Genomic DNA, 24,103 nt, shown 5'->3' with positions numbered 1-24,103 from the left:
AAGCCTTTAGCTTATACTGGCCAAACATATGGACAAGGCTTAACCCAGCACCATTAAGCCTTTCAATGATGGACTACTAAGCAGTGCTGAACTGTGTTCCTGGCCCCTCTAGTGTTGAAAGGGTTAAGACATGGTTGAAGAGGGCAAATGGTGTGAATTGTAGGCTTTAAAAAAAACAAAAAACTTTTTTTATAGATATTTTATTTACAAAACCCATTTTCTGCTGCACTTTTTATTTCCCAGCACAAAACAAAATGTTCTGGATAAAGAAGTTCTATTAATGAGTTAGTATGTTAGAGAGCTGTAATGCGCAATGCATTGCAAGCCACTGCTGCAACGGTCTGAAGTTTTTCTTCATGGTACAGGATTAGAGGAAGAAGTCAATGCAAACAGCACCTCAAATTAGTGTGTGGTTGGGGTGTTTCAGATCCCTGAAAGCTCACTTTGCTTTTAAGACACTGAAGAATTAAGTTAGTAGTTTGAATAATCAAAACCTAATTTTTCTAGAAGCATGTGCCTCCTTACTTTTAATGGGAAAAGTTTGTTTTTATTAGTTGATACACTAATAAAGTTTAACTATTTTAACAGCCTTTCAGCTGTGCCTCCCCAGACCTACATATAATATAACAACGATAGGTCTGCTGTGCACCACTAATAGCCTCTTTTCTACATGGGAAGTGTTTTTCTAAACATAACTCCTTCATTTCTGGAAAAGTTAATGAATTATAAATTGGGGCCTGAGAAATGAACCAAAAATAATGCATCATTTATGAATATGCCCACAATATATAACTGTTACTAGCACCGTACTGTGCGATTGGTTCAACGATATGTTCAAATGGGCTTTCCTACAGTGAGAATTTCCCAGCTCAATTCAAATTAGATTTGTATGTCAAAATAAACCCAGTTTATTTATTAAGAGCCCCCAATTTATACCATACCATCAGGATTCCTGGCAGACACAGGGGGGGGGTGACCCTCCTCAGTATAAGGTGTATTGGGCCCTTACTGCAAATCTATAAGCATGTTAGCCAGTATCAAAAAGATAACCAACATGTCTTAATGGTAACACTCCAAATTCATACTGATGTAACATTAGCACTAGAAGGAATGAGTGAAAACGAATCTAGTTGTGAATGTGTAGAGGACACCATCAGACTCCTTTGGTATACGTCACAATGTTTCTGATTTCCCCAGCAGCAGAAACCATGGGATAGACATGGGGTGGGATGTCCTCAAGGGTCACCAATAAGTCAGGTGTTGAGGATATCCCAATAGGTCAGGTGTTGAGGATATCCCAGCTTGGGCACAGGTGGCTCACCTGTGCTGAAACTGGGCTATCCAGAAAACCTATCCTATTAGTGGCCCATGAGGACTGAAGTTCTCCACTCCTGAGTTAAATGCTTGTCGTGATGGAGAGAATAAAAAAAAGAGAGAAACCTCAAATAAACAAACAGAAGTATGGAACAGGTGTCGGGTCTTGCGAATCAAATACACATTGACGCTTGTATATATTCACAGGTTGCATAGGTTAGTAAATCCGAGGTGATTTGTAAAGACCTTGTAGCTCGGCAGAAACTTCATGTTAAAGGGCAAAGACTACAGCATACAATCAGGACAGACCTTTTAGTAACAATCCAGCAATTCCAGGACAAAATTACAGGTACAGCACGTATGGGTTTGAGACACATCTTAGAAACAGAAATAGATCAATTTTAGTCACACGTGTCTAATGTTGCAATATGCAGCATTTCAAATTAGAAATACATGTTCAGTCCAAAATTCTGATTCACAGCATTATGGGAAAGGTTCTACACTCCCACATACACTAGTGCAAATATCTCTAGGGGTAGATACATTGAATTCATGGCAGACATTTTTCTTTAAAGAAATCTAAAACAAGAGTGAATATCATTTCCTAAAACACAGCAAAATATTGGAAGCAGAAAATGAGTGTTTATCTACAAAATGACAGCACGGAGGCAAATGATTGTTAAACGGAGTACAGAACCCATGCATAGTAAGCATCTGTTTAGAATGTCAGCTGGGAAATTTGGTTCAACATGACTTGAACCGTAACATTAAAATGTATTCCGCGTGTCCTGCATGAACCCACTTTTTAAAAGGGTAAAGGGCGGAGATCATGTGCTGCTAATACTGAATATATATTATGGCCACATTAGAAAGTAAGAACATTAGAATATCAGACAACTGAATGTCACCTGCATGACAATTTAGGAGCCATACCAAACTAGAATAATGACAACAGTCTTAATGCAAGTTCTAAGGTAAAGACCTAAAGAAACTTGTTTGAACATAATTTAGGACTTCTAGATGGAGCGGTGTTTGTTGAACTCCAACACCAATGTGTCTCTGTGATGCAAAGTGATTCTATGTAAATGTTATATTTACACGGTGAAAAACAAAAATCTATCTTGGACCTCTCTCTGTAAAGAAAAATAAATTAACTGATTTTCGGATAGTAGACTGGCTCCCGACTCCCTACTGAAGTAGTGCAGATGTGCGTGGTACTACCAAACCATTAAACATTACCAGGATTACCGTACAGTTGAGGCTCTTTGCAGGAACAAGTCTCTGGGAGCTTGCGTTTTGTCTAATAGACTTATTTCTTTGGTTTGGAAAATCCAAGAAATAAAAAAATATCTTTGCTTGCAGAAGAATAGCGTTTAAAAGTCAAATGGTAAAATTGTCACATAAATTTGCCAACTTCCCGCTGTACACCGAGAAGGATCAAGAGGGATTGTAATGATCAGTACATGTACAATACAAAGTCTAGCCGTTTTAAAGCACAACTTCGGCTACAGTCTATCAGAAACCCCTTAATTCACTCAGCTGAAACATTTTTTTTTACTGAACTCCCAGAAAATGTTTGTTTTTTTTTTTTACATTTGGCTTTAAACAAGCAAATATTACATAAAATTGTAGGGACAAAAATACTCCGTTGGCCGAGATATCCCATGTTTCAAGCAAAATGGAATCACAGAAATGTTGACTTGGCCGAATTAGAGGTAGGTAAAATGATTATAAGGAGATGGCTAATTAAAGCATAAAGCACCTTCAATTTCTAAATAATATTTGACCTCCTGGACAATCTTCTTGTAACTCTTTATAGTAACATGTGGAGGAAACCAGCATTGAGCCAAAGGCATCTTCTCTGTGTTGGCAAGTACAGAGTTCGGGTCATGGAGCCCTGCCAACTCTCTTTGCAATCCTAAGCACATTTTGAATTTAGAAGCGGACAGGTTAATTGGGTGAAGAACATTGCAACTTTTGGCCAACAAATACAGAGGGTCTCAAAAGCAGTTCTCGCCAACACAGGAGCCAGTTTCACACTCTTGGAATATGACGCCAAAGAAAGAATTTGACACTTTACATGCACAAAAAATAAACCAAAATCTGTACATGTGAAGAGGAGACTGGAACTTTCAAAAGCGCTGTACACAATTACATCTCTTTAAATCCAAAAGACTTTAGCCCTCGTGCCTATAAAATGTACAGAATGCAGTCACATAAAGCCCAAGAGAAATTAAAAGATAAAACATAAAATAAAGGGGGAGGGACAGTGTTAAATATTTAATTTTATATTACAGAAAATACAAAATCTAGAATCAGCATTATATACAAGAGAATCAAGACTGGCATGTGTTCGCAGTTGCAGGTGAAGATACGGTCACACAGAAGCGAGAGAGTGAATGTATATACATACAAAAACACAAAAACAAGGGAAAGAAAATAAAATATTTTTTTTAAAAACAGGCTCACAAAAAAAACGGTAGTTCTGTCTTCTTCTGTGAGCCAAAGCTGGACCGATTATTTAATGCCAAGTGGTAGATGGAAGAGTGACAGGTTGTGGCAGTATGATTGCAGGTATCCATAAAAACAAAACAAAAAAAACACATGTGAACGGCATCTTTCTGCCATCTTCCAAATTCATTACCCTGAGATCCTTGTGGTTTGTTTTGAAAGTCTGCTTGTTCTTTATGACGTCTGTATCGTGGAGGTAAAGCATTTTCCAAAAATAAACAACCCGGAGACGAGATAGAAAACTAAATTATTATTTTTTTTTTCCCGAAATTAAACTGTATGCTCTTGCACAGGGGTGGGCAACTCCCATCCTCTAGGACTACCAACAGGTCAGGTTTTCAGGATATTCCTGCTTCAGCACAGGTGGCTCAACCAGTAGCTCAGTTTTCAACTCGAAGACAGACACTGACTGGTTGAGCCACCTGTGCTGAAGCAGGGATATCCTGAAAACCTGACCTGTTGGTAGTCCTAGAGGATGGGAGCTGCCCACCCCTGCTCTTGCACCTCAGTATGCATACGGTTTCCCTATCCCCTTTATTGTTTCAGGACGCCAAAGACAAGTTATGTAAGTTCTGAAAGTTGCATTTTCAGTATCAAGTCAAACTCTCCTTCCAGATATATACTGGGAAAGGTAACATGGCTGCAGTAAGAAATAGGATGCCCATAACGGTGTTTCCATCAACCTACAACTGAAAGCCACGTTCGTCAACCCAAGTCTACACTTGGACCTCCTTTTCCAGATGGCCACATTAACTTTGTTTCTCGCACCAACTGTTTTTACTCCATCTACGGCCGTGGAACCTGTAACGCACTGAAGGAGTTATGAAGGGAATTATTTTTATGCCAATTGGTTGGTGCAAACCAAACCTCAAATCATGCCAACTTAGCTTAGCCCTTGTTTCTTGGAAGAGCATGGGGCATCTTCTTAAAAAGACCAACTCCCACCTAAGAAAAGAATACAGTGTTGACTTTAACTTAACTAGAACAGAGCCGACAGCTTATAAAAGGAACTAAAAAGGAAAATCAAACAGCAACAATAACAAAAATAAAATATGAATTTCATATTAATGTCTTAATTTAAAAACAATTTTTAAAAAAAATGCATCAAATCCCTGTTTAAGACTACAACCTGAATATCAAGTTAAGGAAACCAGTACAACTCCTCTTTCTGTGACGCTCTTGCACCACACAATATCAGACACAAAAACACAAAAAAAAAAAACCTTCACATTGCTTAAAATCTAAAATTAATAAGACCCTCCAGAAAGTCTTTGAAATAAATAATCATTAAAAAAAAAAAAAAACGATTTTTTTTAACCACCCCCCCCCCCCCCAAATAGCAAAATGAATTAAAATGCAATCATTTAAAAATCTGTCTGAAATAAATTATTGGAAACCACCAAGAAGCCATTGCCCCATCTCCCACCCTCCCAGCTGCACAAACCCACCAAAAACAAGAAACTAAACAAAATCAGAAAAGCAACCAAATGCTATTCCAGCCCCAAGTGAAAAGGGGCTTCTTCCCACCCACAGTCCATGGGCTCTGGCTCCACTATTCTCCTCCGGTTATTGCTGAGTGGGTGTGGCACAGTGAAAGCGCAGAATTCTCTTTGTTACTCAGGCAGTGTTTGGTGTGGTACTTGAGTCCACTCTAAGTAGAGGTACTGCAGGAGCTCCAGGCTTCTGCTTCCCTCAATACTGTTATCCGTAGGAAAGACGGTGAGAACACTGGATGTCAAACAAAGAAGCGTGTGTGGCCATGTCTGTTGAGCTTCAAGATCTTACTGAGGCGTTGCTTGGCTGTTGCCATGCCTTTCTTTGGCCGTTTACCTGCAGGTAGGAAAAACACTTGGGTTAGATACTTAGAAATGGCATCGTCCAAATATCATCCGAGTATTAAAGTATTTACAGCACGTTTGTTACCCACTTTGTTGCTATGTGAAGTGTAAAACAACTGCACAAAAAAAGCATGCTTTGAGCTCTGAAATAGACCCACTGCCTTCCCCATATGCGCTAATTACTTCATTGTTACAGGAGGGGCACAGTTTGTCAGGCATTATTTGAGGTTAATTTGACCCCTGCGAACCGTCTGCAATGCCCCACCCTGCTCGCGCGCCCCTCCTTGCCATGTCCCCGGTGTCAAATGACACTGAATTGCCAGAGACAAAGTAAGTGAAGCGACAGAGGCATCACGCGATTCCACGGCATCTAATTTAAATGCCTAGGGAAGAGCCTGAAGCCTCTGCAACTGCCCGCGCCCCCCATGGAAAATCTCACACCTAAACCCCCTCCCCCCCAGTTTGCCCACCCCTACTCTAAAGTATCAATCTTCTACACGACTTTATTTTTCCTTTACTGTAAAAATTATTCCAACTGGACAGTTTACCGAAATCAAGAGATATTGGTCCAGATCTCTCAAGAAGTGCTACTCCACAAGAATAGTATTTTCTGTGCTGGAAGGCATCATACAGCCCCAGTCATGTGAATTGTCCTTAAGAGGCCATATTTACCAAGTAGTCATTGAAGGAGTCTTGTGGTGTTACACACCCTTTGGTCAATATGGCCCACTATCTCCTGAAAATTGTCCATGCTACGGTGCCTGGCATGGACAAAACAATGGTAACGACAGGAATCAATAGTGGCGGCTTCTGCGTTCACCGCTAGTAACTAGCTCAGTGATGGGAAATAAACAAAAGCTCACTGGAATCACGTCGGAAAAAAATTAAATGGGAGGAGGTGAGGGCACCAAAAGAAGTATCTGCAGAGCCCGGTTTGCTTATATAAGAATATGACGTTACCTTTAGTTGCCTGGTTACTGATGGGAGGTGGGTTTGAGGCGGGTCTCTTTGTAGGGTGCAGGAGCACAGCTGGCGAGGTCTCTCCATATATCCTGTCCGGGCTGAGGCTGCCGTCGCTCAGGCGACACTCTCCTATGCTCGGGCTGGACTCCTGGTCGTATTTCTCAGGCTCATACTCTGCTGTGTCCCAGCTCTCGCTTTCTGAGAAGCGCCGGTTCTGGTGCGGCTTCCCGCAAACCTCAGAAGAGTGCTCTCTCCGGGAAGCTTTCGGAAGTTTACAGGAATCCTGCTAGAGAAAGGCGGAGCATGCTTCATTATTGAGGTGCGGGGCCACCGACATATTCCCCCTCCCCCCCCCAACCTCACATGTATTTCTCTCCCCTGCATCTCACTTTTACTCCCTCTTCTTCCCTCACTCATTCTTCTCCCCGCCCCCCCACAAAACCCTCATTACATATATTTAAAAAAAAGGGAAGGACACCAATACATATAAAAATACCTTGGAATGCCGGGAGGCGCTCCGGCACAGTGCAGTCATGTGACAAGGGCGGTCCTTAACCCGGGAAACAGAAGGAGGGATTCTCCTCTTCCATTTCCCTTCGGAGCACAGACCGCATCGAAGCTAAAAACCCGCTTCCTGAGATAAATCATTGGTGCTCCGTGATTCTTTAAACTCCCACGGCACACGGACCAATGTAAAGACACGACTGATGACATTGCGGCTTCTTATTGGCTACTGTGCCGGGGGAGATTTAAATGACCCAGCCGGGGATACATTCGGAGGTATCTGGGGAAGCATGGGGTCCCCAGAACTAAAATTAACACTTTTTAGCTCCGGAGACCTCCTGCTTCATACCTACAAAGGGGGGGGAAACCTAAGTGGAACCACACCTTTAATAGTTTAGCCCCTAAAGAGAGCAACATTAAATGTTATCTTAGTTTAATTTATTTAAAAAGTGGTGTGTTCATTTTTATAGCTATTGGTGCTAATGATATGTGAAAGAGGTGTGTTCCCTAACATCGCATATCCACTAAAAACTATTAAAGGTTAACAAAAAAATTAGAAAAAAGGGAATTAACGTTATTTAGGCAATACCCAAATGAAACTTTTTTTAAATTATACCTAAAAAGGTGGCGTTACTCCCATCCTGTCACTGAAATATGGGGTCTGACTCTCCCTTCCATACCCTCTCCTCTTCATATTTCAGGGCCTACTTTGCCAACCTAAGCTTAAGCCAAGGCGTTCAACGGGCAATCCTTTTGCATACAATTATTTTTGTGGTTACACGGTAAACTCAGGGAAAATAACGTCCGGTACCGGTTTAGGGACCGTCACTTTATCTGCCCGAATTTACTGGAGCTTAGTGCACCTGGGCCAATCTCAGACATTTTGGCAATGAAAGGGTTAAAGTGCCTTCAACAAATACATGTGAAACCGGTGGCAATTGTGTGTGCGTATATTGTAAACTTGTCCTGTTCCACTCACCTGGGGGCTTAACCTGCAAGAAGAGTCCAGCTGCCGAATCCATTCCGAATTGGCCAATTCACCATCTTCTGTGTCATGGTGACCTAAAGATGGAAAGCATAAATCAAGCCCTTCACCCATCTAAGCCTTCCCCCATACTGGGGGCCGATATGTTCAAAGAAAAAGCTTTTTCATAAAAGTTGATTTTAACGGTTTCTAAATGAAAAGCGCAAGTATTACCTGAAATCAGGACTGGCCAACTCCAGTCCTCAAGGGCCACCAACAGGTCAGGTTTTCAAGATATCCTTGCATCAGCCCTTGAGGACTGGAGTGGACTAGTCCTGCCTTAAATCTTTCAGAGCTAGAGCTGTGTAAAAAACAGCAGATAGCCGACATCTAATCCTATTCTATGTGGAAGCCTCTATGCCAATAACCCTCATAATATTCCATTTCCAGTCAAATGAAAGCCATTATATGCATAGTAACTTAACATCAAAGTGATGCACAGGGATAAGACGCAGCATCCTTTGAACTTGCCTAGTTATTTAAAGCAGCAATCCTTCAAATACCATCAACATTATGCTTCATGGCTACTGCCTTATTTGTTAACTCAGTGGGAGATGTTAATTTGCCACACACTGTATGGACTAATGGGCTGAGGTGAGGGTAGCAAAAGAAGGATCAGCAGTGCACGGTATGCTTATTTTGGGCGAAACTATCAATTCTAGAACCATATGGGGGGTCGGGGGGCAGAGAAGTGAGTTAGACCAGTGCAGCCGTGCTAAGATATACCCATCAGCAAAGGAAGTTCAAATGTTTCTTTTACAGGTTATCAAAAACAGCTGCCAGGTTCTCTCAGGGGAAATGTTTTACCGTCTACTGCACGCCTGCCAACTTTCCAGACAGAGTAAGTCAGTTTCTGGATTTTTAGCATCAGTAGTAATAGACTTCAGTGGAGTCTTACTGATAAGACAGCAATTTTCCATTGAAATGCCATTGTTTGGTTTAAAACAGGACATTGGATACTGGCTAAATACATATTAAATAAGACGTGTAAAAAAAACAAAAAAAAGGAGTTTTCATTGCTTTTGTTGGAGGGATAACAGACAATGTTACAGAGGGCCGTTCCAGTATCCGCATCACAGCCTCATACATACAGGGCAAGCAACATGCAGTCAGACATCCCACCGACAAGCACAACTGTTACCGTTGTTCATTGCGTTTGGACTATGGGAAGCCAGCTCCTCTTTGCTGCTGCCCTGGGACACTTTAATGTGCAGCTGGGGATAACCTCTCCCCATTTTGCAGACTGTGCTCTTTGCCTCTGTGGGTAAACATTTGGAGTAGTGCAATCCTGCCATAGACAGCATTCCCTGGATAGCATCCTCTTCCATGCTGGTCGAGGTAGGACATTCACTGGAAAAATAGAAAACAAAATATTTAAGCACAACAACAAAAGCTTGTATAGCAAGTGCTGAACAAGCGTGATTAATGCAAAAAAAAAAAAACTCTGTAAGCCACCAAAATTGCTACAGAATTACAATACATTTACACATTAAAATGGTGTTTAAATGAAAGCAGCATGTCACGTTCGGAAGATAAGCTGTGCTGCTGAACGCTGGGCACTACAAAGTTAAGATTCTGAAAGAAAGGGAATAATAGGACTTTTCTCTTACAGAATTAATCCTAATTGCTCTGTGTAGAAGCTGAAAGGACAGAAATGGTCCATACACCAGAAAAACAAAGTGTAATTGGGAAAACACATCACACACACACACACTTCGGTCATTGGGGCAAGAAGTATACAATCAAGATTAATGCAGCAATAGCATGTTGCCTTTTTTGCTACTTCAAGGTCTTGATCCGATCTTAACTACACATTCCCTCTATATCAGTATCGCTAATTGTGATTCTTCAATAATTGCAGGGACAAGAAGTATGAATCCTGAGCACCTGGCTTCATTGTATCTTGGACTATTAGTGATTACACTATTTTAGCTCAATAGGTTAGAAATATATTGGCGTTTGAGCACTGTCATAAGTGAGTAAAAATGGTAGAAAACGACATGAAAACTAGGGAAATACTTCAAGACTAACCCCACACAACTGTTTCCAATAAAATATATTTAAAAAAAAAAGATCTATTTTTAATAAACTTATTGTAATATTACAGTAGGGTGGTTCAACATCTTCATAATAAACCACCTTAAAAAAAAAAAGGTAAAACTAATTATTATGACTTCTCTGATTTCTTTTACAAACGGATATAAACCATAATTGAAGGGTGTTGGATTTTGAAAATTAGACTAATGGATGTAACACTGTTTCATTACCTTTTACATGGAGTTTCATTAGAAGACCATTGCATGGTGACATCACAGAGTTCCTGCTTCCCTGTGGGCTCATCATTAAAGTTGGAAACGGGTTTCTCCTGCTCTTCATCACCTGAGCTTTCCGACTCCGAGGAGGAGGAGGAGGAAGAGGAGGAGGAAGAGGAGCTTCTCTGCTGTAACAAAACAAAACAAAAAGCAACCTCATGAGAAGGTTTTCTGCACACACCCAATGATCACAGAGAGACAGGGCATGCAACCTGTACAAGTGTTGGGGCCCACAGATAATTTGGGAAAGAAAACCGTTCATACAAGTGTTTGAAACAAACAAAATGGTCACTGGCTTGGATAAAAAAAAATTAAAAAAGAAGCTTACATTTATTATTGCTTTAACTTTCAACCCACATAAACCTTCATCAGTAGAGATGTGTGAGCTTGCCAAAATTCAGGTTGCCCATTTAATTCATGAATTAAATAGAAATCGCTGTGTTAGTCCAGTTGCAAGAGTGCAGAGTAAATGAGTAATTTAGTATTAGGTGATACCTTTTTGATTTGGACCAACGATTGATATTATAAGACACCGTTCCAGAGTTCAACTCTTCCTCTCGGGACGAGCAATACTGATTTACAGAGATTCCATGAGCTTAACACAGACGTAAAAACCAAGATAACAATCTAAGGCAGGAGATGTAGAGAAGGAATGGGACAGAATGGTGACCAAACAGACAGGGCAATAAATGGATAAAAGAGACAAAGATGGAAGTATGGTCCTATGTCTAAGTGTGTAGGTGTGAGGGGGAAGGGGTGAATTGCAAAATTAACAGAGGCACAGAGAAACATTACAAAAAGTTATGATCGTGTATTAGAAATCCCATGTCAGCATTAAGTCCTCTTGTTTAGCATCACCATTTTGAGTTCAAAAGTTTTCCTTTGAGGATTTTGATTTTTAGATCATTTATGGAATGGTCTGGCTGTGAGAAGCGGTGTCCCACTGGAGTGCAGTATCTTCCTTTTTCATGGTGGATGGTCTTATTTCTCACCTGTCCCTTTCATCTGTTTATTCACCATTAACTATGCCATTCCAATTATCTGGGATTTTTACATCTGTGTTAAAACTCATGGAATCTCTCGAAAAACTTGTCTTTAATATCAATTCTTAGTCCAAATAAAAAAAAAGTATCCACCAATACTGAAGTACTCATTTACTCTGCACGGTGTTTTTCACAAACTAGCAAATGTTTGAAAACTTGTAAAATGTTCTAGAACTTTCTAGCCAAAAAAGTTTGGGCGAAACAGTCAATCGATTCACATACTCCACGTGGAGAAATATCAGTCAAGAAACCCAAGATGTCTGGGAAATAAACTAACCTACTCTACATATGCGAAATATATTAAAATGTTAAATTAGCATATTTCCCAGGTGTGCTCACAAGTCTCTCTCCGCATGTGATATAAGTATTTGAAGTAAACGGTCTTTATCTCTCTCTGACTTTCAGACTTCATTCCCACATGGGCTTTAGTTATCATTTTTAGATCGCATGTCTTCAGTGCATACAAGGTAGGCTATTATTCTCTGTAGATTGACTAGATGAGATTCTATAGGCTCAAAATATTTACCAGTGCCAAGAGCAAAGTCTCAGTATACCTAGTGATTCAAGTGATGGTACATGAGGGTGCAGAATACTGTCAACAGACACTATTTTTGATTGTATGTTAAGCAATGCTTAAATTCCAGTTATGTTGTGCGCTTTTCACAGATGCAAATTGGTTGGTTCTAGACCAGGGGTGGGCAACTCCAGTCCTCAAGGGCCACCAACAGGCCGGGTTTTCAGGATATCCCTGCTTCAGCCCATGTGGCTCAATCAGTGACTCGATATCCGACTGGTCCATCTGTGCTGAAGCTGGGATATCCTGAAAACCTGGCCTGTTGGTGGACCTTGAGGACTGGTGTTGGCCACCCCAGCGGGTCGTACCCGGGTAAAATAGGGCTTCTAAGAAATAGATGATAAAACATGTTTAGCAATGTTTTAAGATGAGCCCACTAGGTGGGGCTCCATACTAATTTAGTCTCAACACACGTCATGTGCTTTTCGGTAGCAGTATTTGGAACACAGGTGCCCTGCAATGTAAGCGAGGTACAGCTATTCCTGGAACAGCTGAGAGGAATGCTGGTAATACGATTAACATGGGAACGGGAAATGCAGGAAATTGAGTCCATGGGATCTGAAATGGCCTTTAATTATTAATAAATATGTATTGATTCATGGGATCTTTTATAGAGATAAGATGCTAGCTAAACTGTTCTTCCTTGAAAACATGCAGTCCTGACAATTCTGTTGATGTATGAGATTTTACATGACAGAAAGCAGACCACCAAGTTTAACCTCTGCACTGCAGGTGGAACAAGTCACTGCATTTGCTAGCACTCTGCCTCTGGAGGGGCCATTTGTGAAATGTGCTACAGACCGTTCAAGGCGTAAATGTTCATCAGGGGGGATCCCTAATTGAATTCTATCAGCACAGATTCACCATCCACTAAGCAGACACCAGAAGCATGTAGTTTAATTAGCCTGAAGTTAATAAAGTAGATCTGGCATTTAAATGCAGATTGAAAGCACTTCAAAAACATAAAAGAAAAAAAAATCCAACATCATTATTGTAGTTACACTAAATTACAAAGCTATATTTTGTTGTTTTTTGTGAAGTTATTGAAAAATGTGCATGGAGGTAAAAGGGTTAAGCATATTTTGTAACAAATCTGCCTAGCCATTTTTTGGCAAACACATTCCAACTTTGTTTTGCAGGTCAAACATACAAATGTGCCAGAAAGTGCATCCCTATTAAACCGTTAATTTGAGAGAAAATCTAAATATCGTAATATTGCTTTAAAGTGCGATTTTAAAATGCACACACACAAACAAACAAAAAAGTCTGACATCACAAGGGTGAAGAAATTAAAATAACAGTGAACTGTACATATCGCAAAAAGAAATGACCGGCGTTGGACAAAGATATAGCGCTCTTGGATTCCAAGGAGTATCTCAAGACAAGGATCGAAAGTAAGAGAGGGGTACACAAATCACACAATTTGTTGGAGCAACACAGAGAGGCTGCGAGTGCAGTACCTGGAAGGTCATTGGGTAGGCTTTCATCCAGCAGTGGATCGACAAGGGCTGAAGATGAGACACACACAGACACACACACCTGTGTTTACCATAAATGTGCAGATGTTTTATTACAACATTGTAACTTTTCATCAGCACAAATATAAATGCTGCTATTAACCAGTTTACCTGGTTAGTGCAATTGGCATCGGATCCTTCGGAATCAGAGATATCGGAATATTCTGAGGATCCGTTCCTGAGCTCCGATTTGACACTTTCAAAAAACACTATGGTGAAGAGAGGGGAGAAAAAAACAGAAATGTCTTCAATTCAATATAAATGTTAGGCGTAATTTCCTAATCAAATGGCTCCAGGTCTCACTGATTGTGTGTGTACTTTGGTAAATAAGTGAGCTAATTAGTGAGGGAGAGAAAAATGTAAAAAAAAAATTTTTTAATCCAAAATCAAAATTGTTGCATTTACTATTAAACTGTAGGAACCGCTTAAATGGCTTAAAATTATTGCACCTTTCCATAACACTAAAGAAGTCTTCACATATACAGCTTTTTCTTGTGGGCCAACAGGACCAGCAAACCTATAAAATACAGGGCTGGTATGTTGTGTACTGTATGACCCAAACCAATGTACAATCCATGTTTTTATAAACACTGGCTTACACAAATTAGTTGCAAGATCAGGAAAGAACTGTAGTAACACTAGCTCTGTCCGCAGCTAAAAGTGAAAGCAACTTAAAAAAAAAAAAAAAATGTTGTTTTTTTAAATGCTCTGTTCTGCAAGATTCCAAATGAGGGACAGATCATGCAGTTTGAGGAACACATTTATTAAACATACGTCACAAACTTGTGCGCAAAAAATGCCATCGTCTGATGCTTATCCCAAAAAGAAACTCATTGGGTAATTTCTACCTTTCCCCAGAATTTCTGCATAATAAGTCAATATTACAAAATGGAAGAGTGATCTGATGGCTGACAGTGGATACCAAGAAGATTATCTTGGAACAAACTATCCCAGGCATCAAAATTCTGTTTTAGGACGTTCATATATTTTCCACAGGTTATTGTACACAATTGCTTGTCTGCATGGCGGTCTTATATAACATCCTCTGATGTTTTCGTCATTTCTTATTCTTTTGGTTTTAAAATATCCAAGTGTGCAGCATTTAAAAATCAAATCTCAAATTGAATGGCTACTACCAAATGAACACACACGGGTTACACGGATAACACACAGAAGGGACATACAGTTAAGTGGTTTCTGGATTTCCGCTTTATCATCTGCCTCCGAGCTGGAGTGCTGCTCCTCCACTTTGATGTCCTTTGTCTTTTTCGACCTTGCTCTGTCATCCTCATCTTCACTGTCTGCTGTGAAGAGGCCCCAATCTGTGAACGGCTGCCTCTCATCTCTGTGCATCACAAGCATAGGGGAAACGTGTTAATCAAGAGATACTGGTTACGTGAGCTGGAATAATTTGTGTATATACTCAGTAGGATTAATTATTTTCCATGGGTGAATACAATTCTAACTTGTTATATTATACGGTGACTCTCAAATCTCCCCTTGGGGACCACTGGCCACACAAGGTTTCAGGTATAACTAATGCATTTGAACGTAGAGTGCACCTAATTTGCATATGAATGCGTTATTTGCTGGTGGCCCCCACAAAAACTTTGTCTGGCGCAGGCAACGGAGGAGCGATTGAGAACCACTGTGGAAGACTGCGAAATAGAAAATATTTTCTCTGTTCTAGAACAGGCACAAAATATGCTACAAAATTGTACCTCCCATTAACGTTCTTTGGCTGACTGCAACCAAAAACAACATAAACACTACAGCATGTTCAATCACTGGAAAAGTAAGCAACATGTGGTTTCCGACACACACTGTTGGACCAATATGTGTTTTGGATGGTCACTGCACCATTGTATCCACAGCTGGGAAAATATTGAATTACAGAAAGAATGAACATGATCTCAAACTGCTTGCTCTTTTGATTTATGCCCCCTATTCTGATTCTGTATAGCCAGTTAACAGCTCCTAAACTTTATGTATCCAAGATCATCCTCCATATGTGAGGCAGGCATATGAAAACCTACAATCAGACCAAAATATGAGCAATACTTTTTTTTTTTTAAATCTAGTGTCCCTGATAGTAACATTTTAGCTATTCTAAAGTACAACATACAAATATGTGAAGTAAGTGTCCCAATAGTGTAAAGGGAGGAAAAAACAACCCATTTCCAATGCTCGGTTAGCAAGTTCTTCACTTGTTAGGCGTATCACTGCAGAATAAGTGGTTAAGCACAATAGAGAATGATGAGCATGTTTCTGCACGTGTTCTGTACCTAATGATCTGTCCATTTGAAAGCAGCAGGCGGAGGTCATTGTCCCTCGATTTGCGGTCCGGCACCGTCGACGATGGCTGCAGCGATTTATTAAATCTGATGTTCAGCTTAGAGCTGCCCACATCCTGAGAAAGTCAAAGAAAGGGACATTAAAAAAAAAACATAACCAGCCCTGGCTGAAACCAATCCGTAGCACATGCTGTAAAAAGTCCACAACAATTACAATAAATCACATGTATTTGTAGGTGGCTTAAAGTTCCCACTTATAGCTGTGCTCTTTGCTGTCACTCAGCTTTTACACGTGACATCATGACCCAACGTTTGCTCATTGGTTGTTATATCTGCAGATAAAAAGCATCGCATTAATATGTCCTCGGAAACACTCTCTCTGGTACTTTTAGTCATACGCTTAGAAGCAAGTTGGGAATTTGATGATCTGTCTTCCTTTATCAAATAGACCCACTGTGCTTTTGTTGAGACTGGAGAGGAGATAGAGTGCATAGAATATTATTAGAAGTGGAAGTGCACTTTCTCCTTGCTGAAAGCAAATACTCGCCTCTTCCCATGGGGACATTTCCAGTCTTTTCAGCACCTCCCTGGTGTGAAGTTCCAGAATATCAAGGTTGGAGGGGGCTTTGTGGGAATGATCCCGAAGCCTTCTTGCTTTCCGCCTTGAATGATGGGATGACGTCTCTTCTGAGGACAGGGAGTCTGGGCACAGACCGTGGATTCCCTGAGACTTGACTGGTTTGCTACCCTCCTCCTAAGGAAGAGAACAAAATGCTAATTGCAACGAACGCTGAGGGTACAGTAACAGTCAAAGTGAAGCCTAATCACGTGCTTTTAATCAAACTTATTTATTGATTATTATCCTGAATTTCAGAATTTAGACTCAGGAATCCAACTGCCAAATGTATTTGTAAATGAACCAACTAATTTGACTCTTGGATATGTGTCTGGATGGTGCAACATGCTCCAAATTAACTGCACCACTTATAAAAGCACAATGTATGATGCATTTCATTCAAATATTGCTCTCTCCTCCACCAACTACTCCTATAACCACACTGCTTAACGCCCACAGACGCAAGTCCAGCATACCTGGAGATAAAGCACATTGATCCAAACGCAAAGTCACATAATGCAGCATAGGAGCAATCCATCAGTGTAATACATATTGCTCACTGTCTCCATTCACTTACGTTTCAGTAAAGGGAAGAGGCCCTCACTGGTCATTTTTCCATTATTTCTAGATTTAGTTTCAGAATTCAACATACATAAATATGTTTTTAAAGTTTACCCTAAAAGGCTGACAGAGTAACAACACAGAACAGAAGACAAACTGGTAAAGGAAGTTGGCACGCTCACTGGAAGCAGATTCCATAAACTGATTCAAAGTCATTAACAGAAGTTACACGAGAAACAGCAAATATGTACACATATAATTGCTCGAGAGAACCTCTGAAAGCTTTAGACAAAATGTAATTAAACGAGAGTATCACTATACAATGAGGAAAAAACAAACAACCAAGGACTACCAGCAGTAAAATATTTGTTCAGTGTTTTTAGCAAGACAGGAGACTACACCACATATTAAATGTCAGAAATCCTCGATTATCCACTTACCTCAACTGAGCGAATGACTTTAGAAAGCTCTTTAATGAGATGTCCAGGCCTGATGTGCTCTGGGATTTCAAAAGCATGCTCCGCTACCAACTGGAGGGAGAAAGATTTCATTCATGTACACTTTGCACATCAAGCAGGATATACAGTAGAGGCACCACACAATACACACAAGCCTACTACATTTACTGGTAATAGGTCTAGTGCAGGGGTGTGCACCTCAGCCCTCAAGGGCCACCAACATGTCAGGTTTTCAGGATATCCTTGCTTCAGCACTGGTGGCTCAGTCTCTCAGCTGAGCCCACCCGTGCTGAAGCAGGGATATCCTGAAAACCTGACCTGTTGGTGGCCCTTGAAGACCAGAGTTGCCCACCTCTGGTCTAGTGCATTACACCTTAGGACCAAAAAGAGCCAACAGGTCTAAATGGGCACACATCCTGTTATTTTTTTGTTTTTTTAGCATCAAAGAAGTATTTTATCCTTTTTGATGTTCATCTATCGAGGGATCGGAGGAGTTTATAATTGATCTTGTTTTCACAACCCAACCCAATGCCTGTGATAGAACCAAAATCGTAGAATCGAAGGATGGTTAACATACTGTAGGGGAAAAAAAGGGGGGGGGGGGAAGAGACTATCCCTATTATAAAGGGATTCATCATTACTCATTAAACAGATCACTGCCTTTCATTCAATGTCATAAGTATACCCGGCACTTTAAAAGAATGACAATGATCGGGAATCAGTCTTAAACCAGTTTCTACAAAATTCAGTATGGGGGTCTGTGTAGCAAGTATTTAGAATATTTTATTTATTTCCAGAATAAAAACCTTATGAAAGTTTGCGATTAGAAGGGGGGGGGGGAGGGAGAAATGCAAGAAGAAAATATTTAGACCTTGCAATAAAGATAATTTAAATGAGCAAACTGCTGTGCTTTATTCTGTTTATAGGATATCTACATATATTCTTCCCCCTTTCTTTGTTAAAAACAGCAAAACAAAAATTGCTTTCATTTCTATATTGCACATGAAAAACTGATTTTATTTACTACATTTAATCTTAAAAACACAACTACAAAACCACAGTTTTGCAGTGTAATCAGCCTGAGAAATGTCCCTTGGGCAACACCACAGTTTCCATTGTGTGTACAATGCAGATTCCATACACACTCACTTCTTTTTTCATCCAGCTCTTCAGAGCTACAATGAGTGCCTTGACTCCATGCGTTAAGTAGTTTGGGGGATGGAATCCATCTTCTCTTAGCTCTGAAGAGAACAAAATTGGCGTTAATGAATGCAGAATTTAGTGCGCTATGGGTAAGACCAAAGGTTAACTCATGCCCGGTCACAACACAAAGGAGACTGGCACACAATCAGATACATGTATCCTTTGCAAGGACAATATAAACAATATATTCCTTTTGGACGTTTGTGAAAAACGGATTTCGATAAGATTAAAAAAAGTTCATATTCCACCTGTAAAAAAAGAAAAAGCCTCGGGTAGAATACAGGGAGTTTGGGGACATCTTATTTTGTGGCCCCGTGGTAACTCCTAATTATCCCTCCACTGAAAGCGGAGTTTACTAAATTCTGGATTCTATCATTTCGTTCACTTTCAACTCTTAACACGATCTGGAGAGAACTGTGCGTCTGGCTTTCTTGTTCCTCACTTTCCTGTCACCTAGAATAATGTCAAATGGGAGACTCCACCCTTAAGTTAATAGTGATTGTTAAAACATGAAGGGCTGCCTTAATGGTAAGAGCACTCCCCTTAAAGTGGGAAAACCCAGTTGGAATCCCAGTGTCGGCTCTTCTGGTGACCTTGGGTAAGTCATCATCTCCCTGTCCCTCAGACTTTAACGTTAGATTGTAAGTATTGCATGTCAGGGACTCACTGTGCTTGGAAAATGATATGTACAGCTCTGTGCACACTGTCAGTGCGAATATTATAATATATGTATTAGTTGTAGGATGCTAGAGAAACTAGTAGGACATTTCCCTTTTGGAGAACTAAGTTTCTAGGACTACTTTATGTATTAATAAACAATGTACAGTGCTAACAGCATATTCAGGTGTCTACAATAAAAATATACAGGCAAGTGCATCACATGGAACCAATGTAGGAATACAGATCCAGAATAAAAGTAATAGGGAGACTGAAATACACCCAATCTAACTCATTTTAACAAGGAAGAGTTTTTGGTGACGGTGACAAGAATAGGGTAAGAGAGAGAAAATACCAACACTGTTAGCAGCCAAGAAGCATGTGAAGTATTAACAGGTGGAGAGTTTACCTTTCAAAGTTTCCAGGAGGTTCTTAGCCACAAACCAACAAATAGCCTCAAAAAAAGGGAATTTGAAGAGGTCTGGTGTCTTCAACCTTTTTTCCATCTCATAACACCTAGAGAAGAAGAGAGGCAATATGAAGGAAAGTGTCTCTATAATCAGCATGCTATGCATTAGCGGAATGCTTAAATGTTTGAAAAAATAAATAAATGATACCGTATATGCCTGTCATGATAAACAACGAACATAAAATGATATCAAACAGTCAAATCCCCAAATAGAACATGTTAGAAGACAAGACAGATCTATTCTCTGGTCGAGGTTCTGACCTTAATTTGGATTGTTGCAAGAATAAAGTTGGACTTTATAAAACTAGGATACAAACACCGTATGTGTGATCTTTTAACAGATGGAATTATATCGGGATTCCACTATAATAAATAAACAATATATTTAGAAGACCGCTCTAAATTGGAGATAACAGGGTAATTACAGTTGTCCCGACAGCACACTGGGCGGCTATCTTTGCTGGTCCAGCACTGCCCAGTGGATTGTGGCAGTGCTCATCCTGATGTTTTGCAGACTGACCAGCTGGAGCGGTCTGAACCGTGGTCAAAGACCATGTTTTCGGTTTTGTTTGTGTCTGCATTGCATGAGAATTAAGCTCATATGCCATTATGGTAAAATAAAGGAACATCTGAAGCCTGTTTTAGATAACTTTAAAAAAAAAAAAATGTTAACGTCCTTCAACAGATGTTTTGCATGGGCCCCATGCTGCAACCTAGCTACTGAAAAGCAAAAGGATACAGCTATTTTGGGAGATTTGCAGTCAAGGATTAAACCAGGGAATGCTAAGGAAAGACTAACCTGAGCTGCATGCCAATGTTTAGGTTGTGCAAAAAGTTCCCACCAAAGGCCATACAATCCTGAGACGTGAGGACAGCGTGAATCCAGCCTGCAATGAGAGATGTTTAAAGACCATCTGTAAAACACCTCAATGAAACAATGCATTCATTTCACATGCACTTCCTGGGAAATACACGAGTGGGAGACATGGACCTTCTTTCTACTCCTACTAAGACAATTTGCCTTTTCAACTTCTTAACTGTTATAATTGAGAGCAAAAGCCCCACAAGTATAAAAAGGGATTGAACAGTTTGACTGCAGGAAACCGGAAGCATGAGGAACCCAAGAGCTGTGGTGTTTCCAATGGAGCCCTATAGTCACATCGATCCCAACACATTCTCTCTCCCAAAAAAAGCCTGTTTGAACAGACCAAATTATATCCATATTAAACCAGACAATCCCCTGCAAGGCTGAATCTCACTTATACAAATACACTACTCTCCAACTCCCCTTATCGCAATGGGAAATCTGCACCATGGTCTGTAGCCTATTTTTGCTTTGTCAGGTAATCTAACCACAACAAAAATGATATCTTCATAAAAGGGACAAAAGTAGAAAGCCCAGAGCAATCTCCATTCTCCAGCTTCTCGGTCATTTTATACACCGGTACTTAAGATGCAAAGTAATCAAAATAATAATACCCTCAACTGACCCTTAAATGAGCACTCCAAGCAATAGTATGTGGGAATGTTTCAATATATATAGGTTTGTAGCAGGGGGTCCTCGGAGCTAAACTGCGTTGATTTCAGCTCTGGGGACCCCCTGCTTCCTGAGATACGGGCAACACCTACGGAGGTAAGTATCTCTCTGCAGTTTAATGCTCCCACATCACTTGGACCCATAGGAAGACACGAGAGATTACATTGCGGCTTCCTATTGGCCCGTGAGAAGTGGAACTTTTAAACCGCCATATTGTGAACCCAGCAAACCCTTTTTATTATTTATTTATTTTTTACAAATACTGTCACTTTGACTGCTGCTTTAAGTTGGTAGGAACAGGATTGCAGAACTGTTCACTGTTCTTTTGTTACAAGACTAGAATAAGCTTAACTGTTCCTGCTTTGTAGATAATGTAGGAAAATAAATCTTACCTGTTGGGAGAAACAGGGTATGTCCCTGCTTTACAACACATTTGTAACATTTGTCCACCTTGTCCCCAAAAAACTCCTCGCTTTGGGTAACGGAAGAGCTCCATGATTCATACAGTGCCAGGTTTTCATCAGTGGGCTTTATCAAGTAGAAAATTTTCTCCCCCTAAGGACACAAAGGCACATACTGATAGGCATTCCTATTCTCCAGGCACACTGCGTCACTGTCGATCTACTACCATTAGTTTTCATTGTGGAACTCTAAATACATTCATCACTGTGTGTCATACCTATATCTGCTTGTTTATGTCAAGTGTGTGGGGGTCGGACTTCAAAAAACGTATAAATCACAGGTTTAATATTTTGCCTCAACCGCGGTGTATTCTCTGGCAAACGATCTCTAAACCCTTAGTTAATGTCTTCCATTCCTCCTTTGAAGGTTGTGGGACAGATCAAGGTTCCAGAAATAGTTCCATTAAGCTTCCACGGCAAAGTAACTAAAGATGTCTACACATTACATGTTTTCCAACCCTCTCATTGGGTGATCCCAGTCGGGACAGGTTTTGGGGATAACCCAGCAATGCTGTGTGTGTGTATGTTATAGAAGTGCATGCTCATATTTGGCAAGTCCGTGAGAAGGCCTTAATCTGCTGTAGATGGGGTTCCCCAAGGACAGGGCTGAAAACCATTGTCACACTAAAACCACTGGAGCTTTGGAATGGTCGAAACTTGTCCCAATAGCTCTTTGGGATCTTGGGCAAGTCACTTCATCTTCTTGTACCCTAGTGTTAGAATAATCTAGATTGTAAACTCTTTAGAGAAGAATCTTCTTACACCTAACTGTGAGAACATGACTGTATATATTGTCACCACAATATATTAAACTCATGAGATGCACAAGGCACGTTGCTGCATGCTACAATGCTATAGAAGGATTAGGTGTCATTGGAGAATGATTTGCATTAAATATTTTCTTTTCTGGAAATTAGGTTTAAGCCACTAAGAATTGCACAAATGCATGCTGGGTCCTATTAATGCAATTACAATGGAAAAAATAAATCTTCGCCATGCCATTAATGTGTCCAATACCGCAGTGGGTCCTCGCGACAAGAAGGAGATTGGGGGCGAGGGGGGAATTATCCATGTACTGGACTACCTCAGAAAAATGTGATCACTCTTAAAGGGCGTTATACTTTGTTCCACGCAAATAATTCATGTTTTTTAATGCGTACTGTTATTTTAATCTCATCTGAAACTTTTTGGGCATCAGTTTCATCAGTTTGCAAATAAATTGTGGAGCCATCGTTAGACAGAAAAGTAGTGATAATTAAATTTACTTGCCTACTCTGGGACCCACAAAGACTTATCACTAAAAAAATTAGAGCAATATCACAAAAACCCTTCATAACATTTGGTTACTAAGGAATGAGTACAAATACAAAATGTAAAAATGCATCGAAACGTGTGATATTTTTTAAAGGTCTCATTCCCCACATTTAACCCAATAAACATAATTGCTGTGCGTTAAAGGAGGAATCGTTCAGAACAGTGTTGGAACTGTAAACGGTTTCATACCATGTTGCTTGTCCCCTTTCAAGTTTGCAATCCTGTAAGAGAGAGGTCCTTACCCACAGCACGTGATACCAAACGGAAGTGCCACCGAAATCTATGTGAAAGTCTGTGTAGCTGCCCTGAACTCCCATCAGGCAATACTTCTGAACAAAGGGCTTTGTGAAGACCGAATCATCTGGCCAGTAATTCTCCACCCAAGACAGCTTTTTGCTAATGTCTGGTACTTTAACCAATTCTGCCATTCTATATATAAAAAAAATAAAAATATCAGTTTAAAATACTTCTCAGCAGGAATAGGAAAGTCTTAGCGAAGCTAACGGATAAACAATGGGGAAATTTGCAGTAGGATATGTAAATGTGTTGCCGAGAAACACCCAGAGGGATTACAATTCATGTAGCACTGACTATGGTATTGAGAAGATAGTTTCCGCAGTAAGACAAGCTGCTAATATAAGAAGCCTCTTTATCTAGTCGCAGCATGCTGGATGGAATCCTGTTATCTGGAGATGTCTGGAGATTTGCAACCTTTTTAAAGCAGCAAAACTCTTTACCCCCCCCCTTTAATTTTTGTCTTATTTGTATATGTAAAGCACGTGACAATGTACAGTTATACATTCTTACCTAAGCTGGGAATCGTTTGGTGTCCCTGTTATAAATCCTGACACCATGCCTGACGAAATGTCTGCCTTCTAACTTTGTGCTGCATGCTGCAGCTTATATGTAAGATTATATTACCAAGTGTAACAC

General features: G+C 40.2%; 1 protein-coding gene across 3 annotated transcripts in view; it reads right to left on the bottom strand.

Moving 5' to 3' along the window:
- Positions 1-4,867: 4,867 nt before the first annotated feature.
- Positions 4,868-24,103, bottom strand: part of KDM7A (lysine demethylase 7A) — a 76,755-nt gene continuing 57,519 nt past the window's right edge. Inside the window, exons 6-21 of one of the 3 annotated variants that reach the window (XM_075602668.1) lie at positions 23,413-23,599; positions 21,788-21,950; positions 20,658-20,745; positions 19,799-19,905; positions 18,679-18,770; positions 17,512-17,601; positions 16,442-16,648; positions 15,886-16,010; positions 14,785-14,945; positions 13,712-13,809; positions 13,544-13,591; positions 10,422-10,594; positions 9,296-9,504; positions 8,110-8,192; positions 6,624-6,909; positions 4,868-5,655 (exon numbers count right to left, since the gene is read on the bottom strand). In XM_075602668.1, the coding sequence (XP_075458783.1) occupies positions 5,561-5,655; positions 6,624-6,909; positions 8,110-8,192; positions 9,296-9,504; positions 10,422-10,594; positions 13,544-13,591; positions 13,712-13,809; positions 14,785-14,945; positions 15,886-16,010; positions 16,442-16,648; positions 17,512-17,601; positions 18,679-18,770; positions 19,799-19,905; positions 20,658-20,745; positions 21,788-21,950; positions 23,413-23,599 (2,212 nt within the window). In that variant the 3' untranslated portion in view covers positions 4,868-5,560. Of the gene's footprint in view, positions 5,656-6,623; positions 6,913-8,109; positions 8,193-9,295; positions 9,505-10,421; positions 10,595-13,543; positions 13,592-13,711; positions 13,810-14,784; positions 14,946-15,885; positions 16,011-16,441; positions 16,649-17,511; positions 17,602-18,678; positions 18,771-19,798; positions 19,906-20,657; positions 20,746-21,787; positions 21,951-23,412; positions 23,600-24,103 lie in introns of all 3 variants that reach the window. The other 2 variants (XM_075602667.1, XM_075602669.1) reach the window with 2 other exon arrangements.

The sequence above is a fragment of the Ascaphus truei genome, chromosome 5, assembly GCF_040206685.1.
Source record: "Ascaphus truei isolate aAscTru1 chromosome 5, aAscTru1.hap1, whole genome shotgun sequence".
NCBI lineage: Eukaryota > Metazoa > Chordata > Amphibia > Anura > Ascaphidae > Ascaphus > Ascaphus truei.
This window is presented reverse-complemented; position numbering and strand designations above follow the sequence as displayed.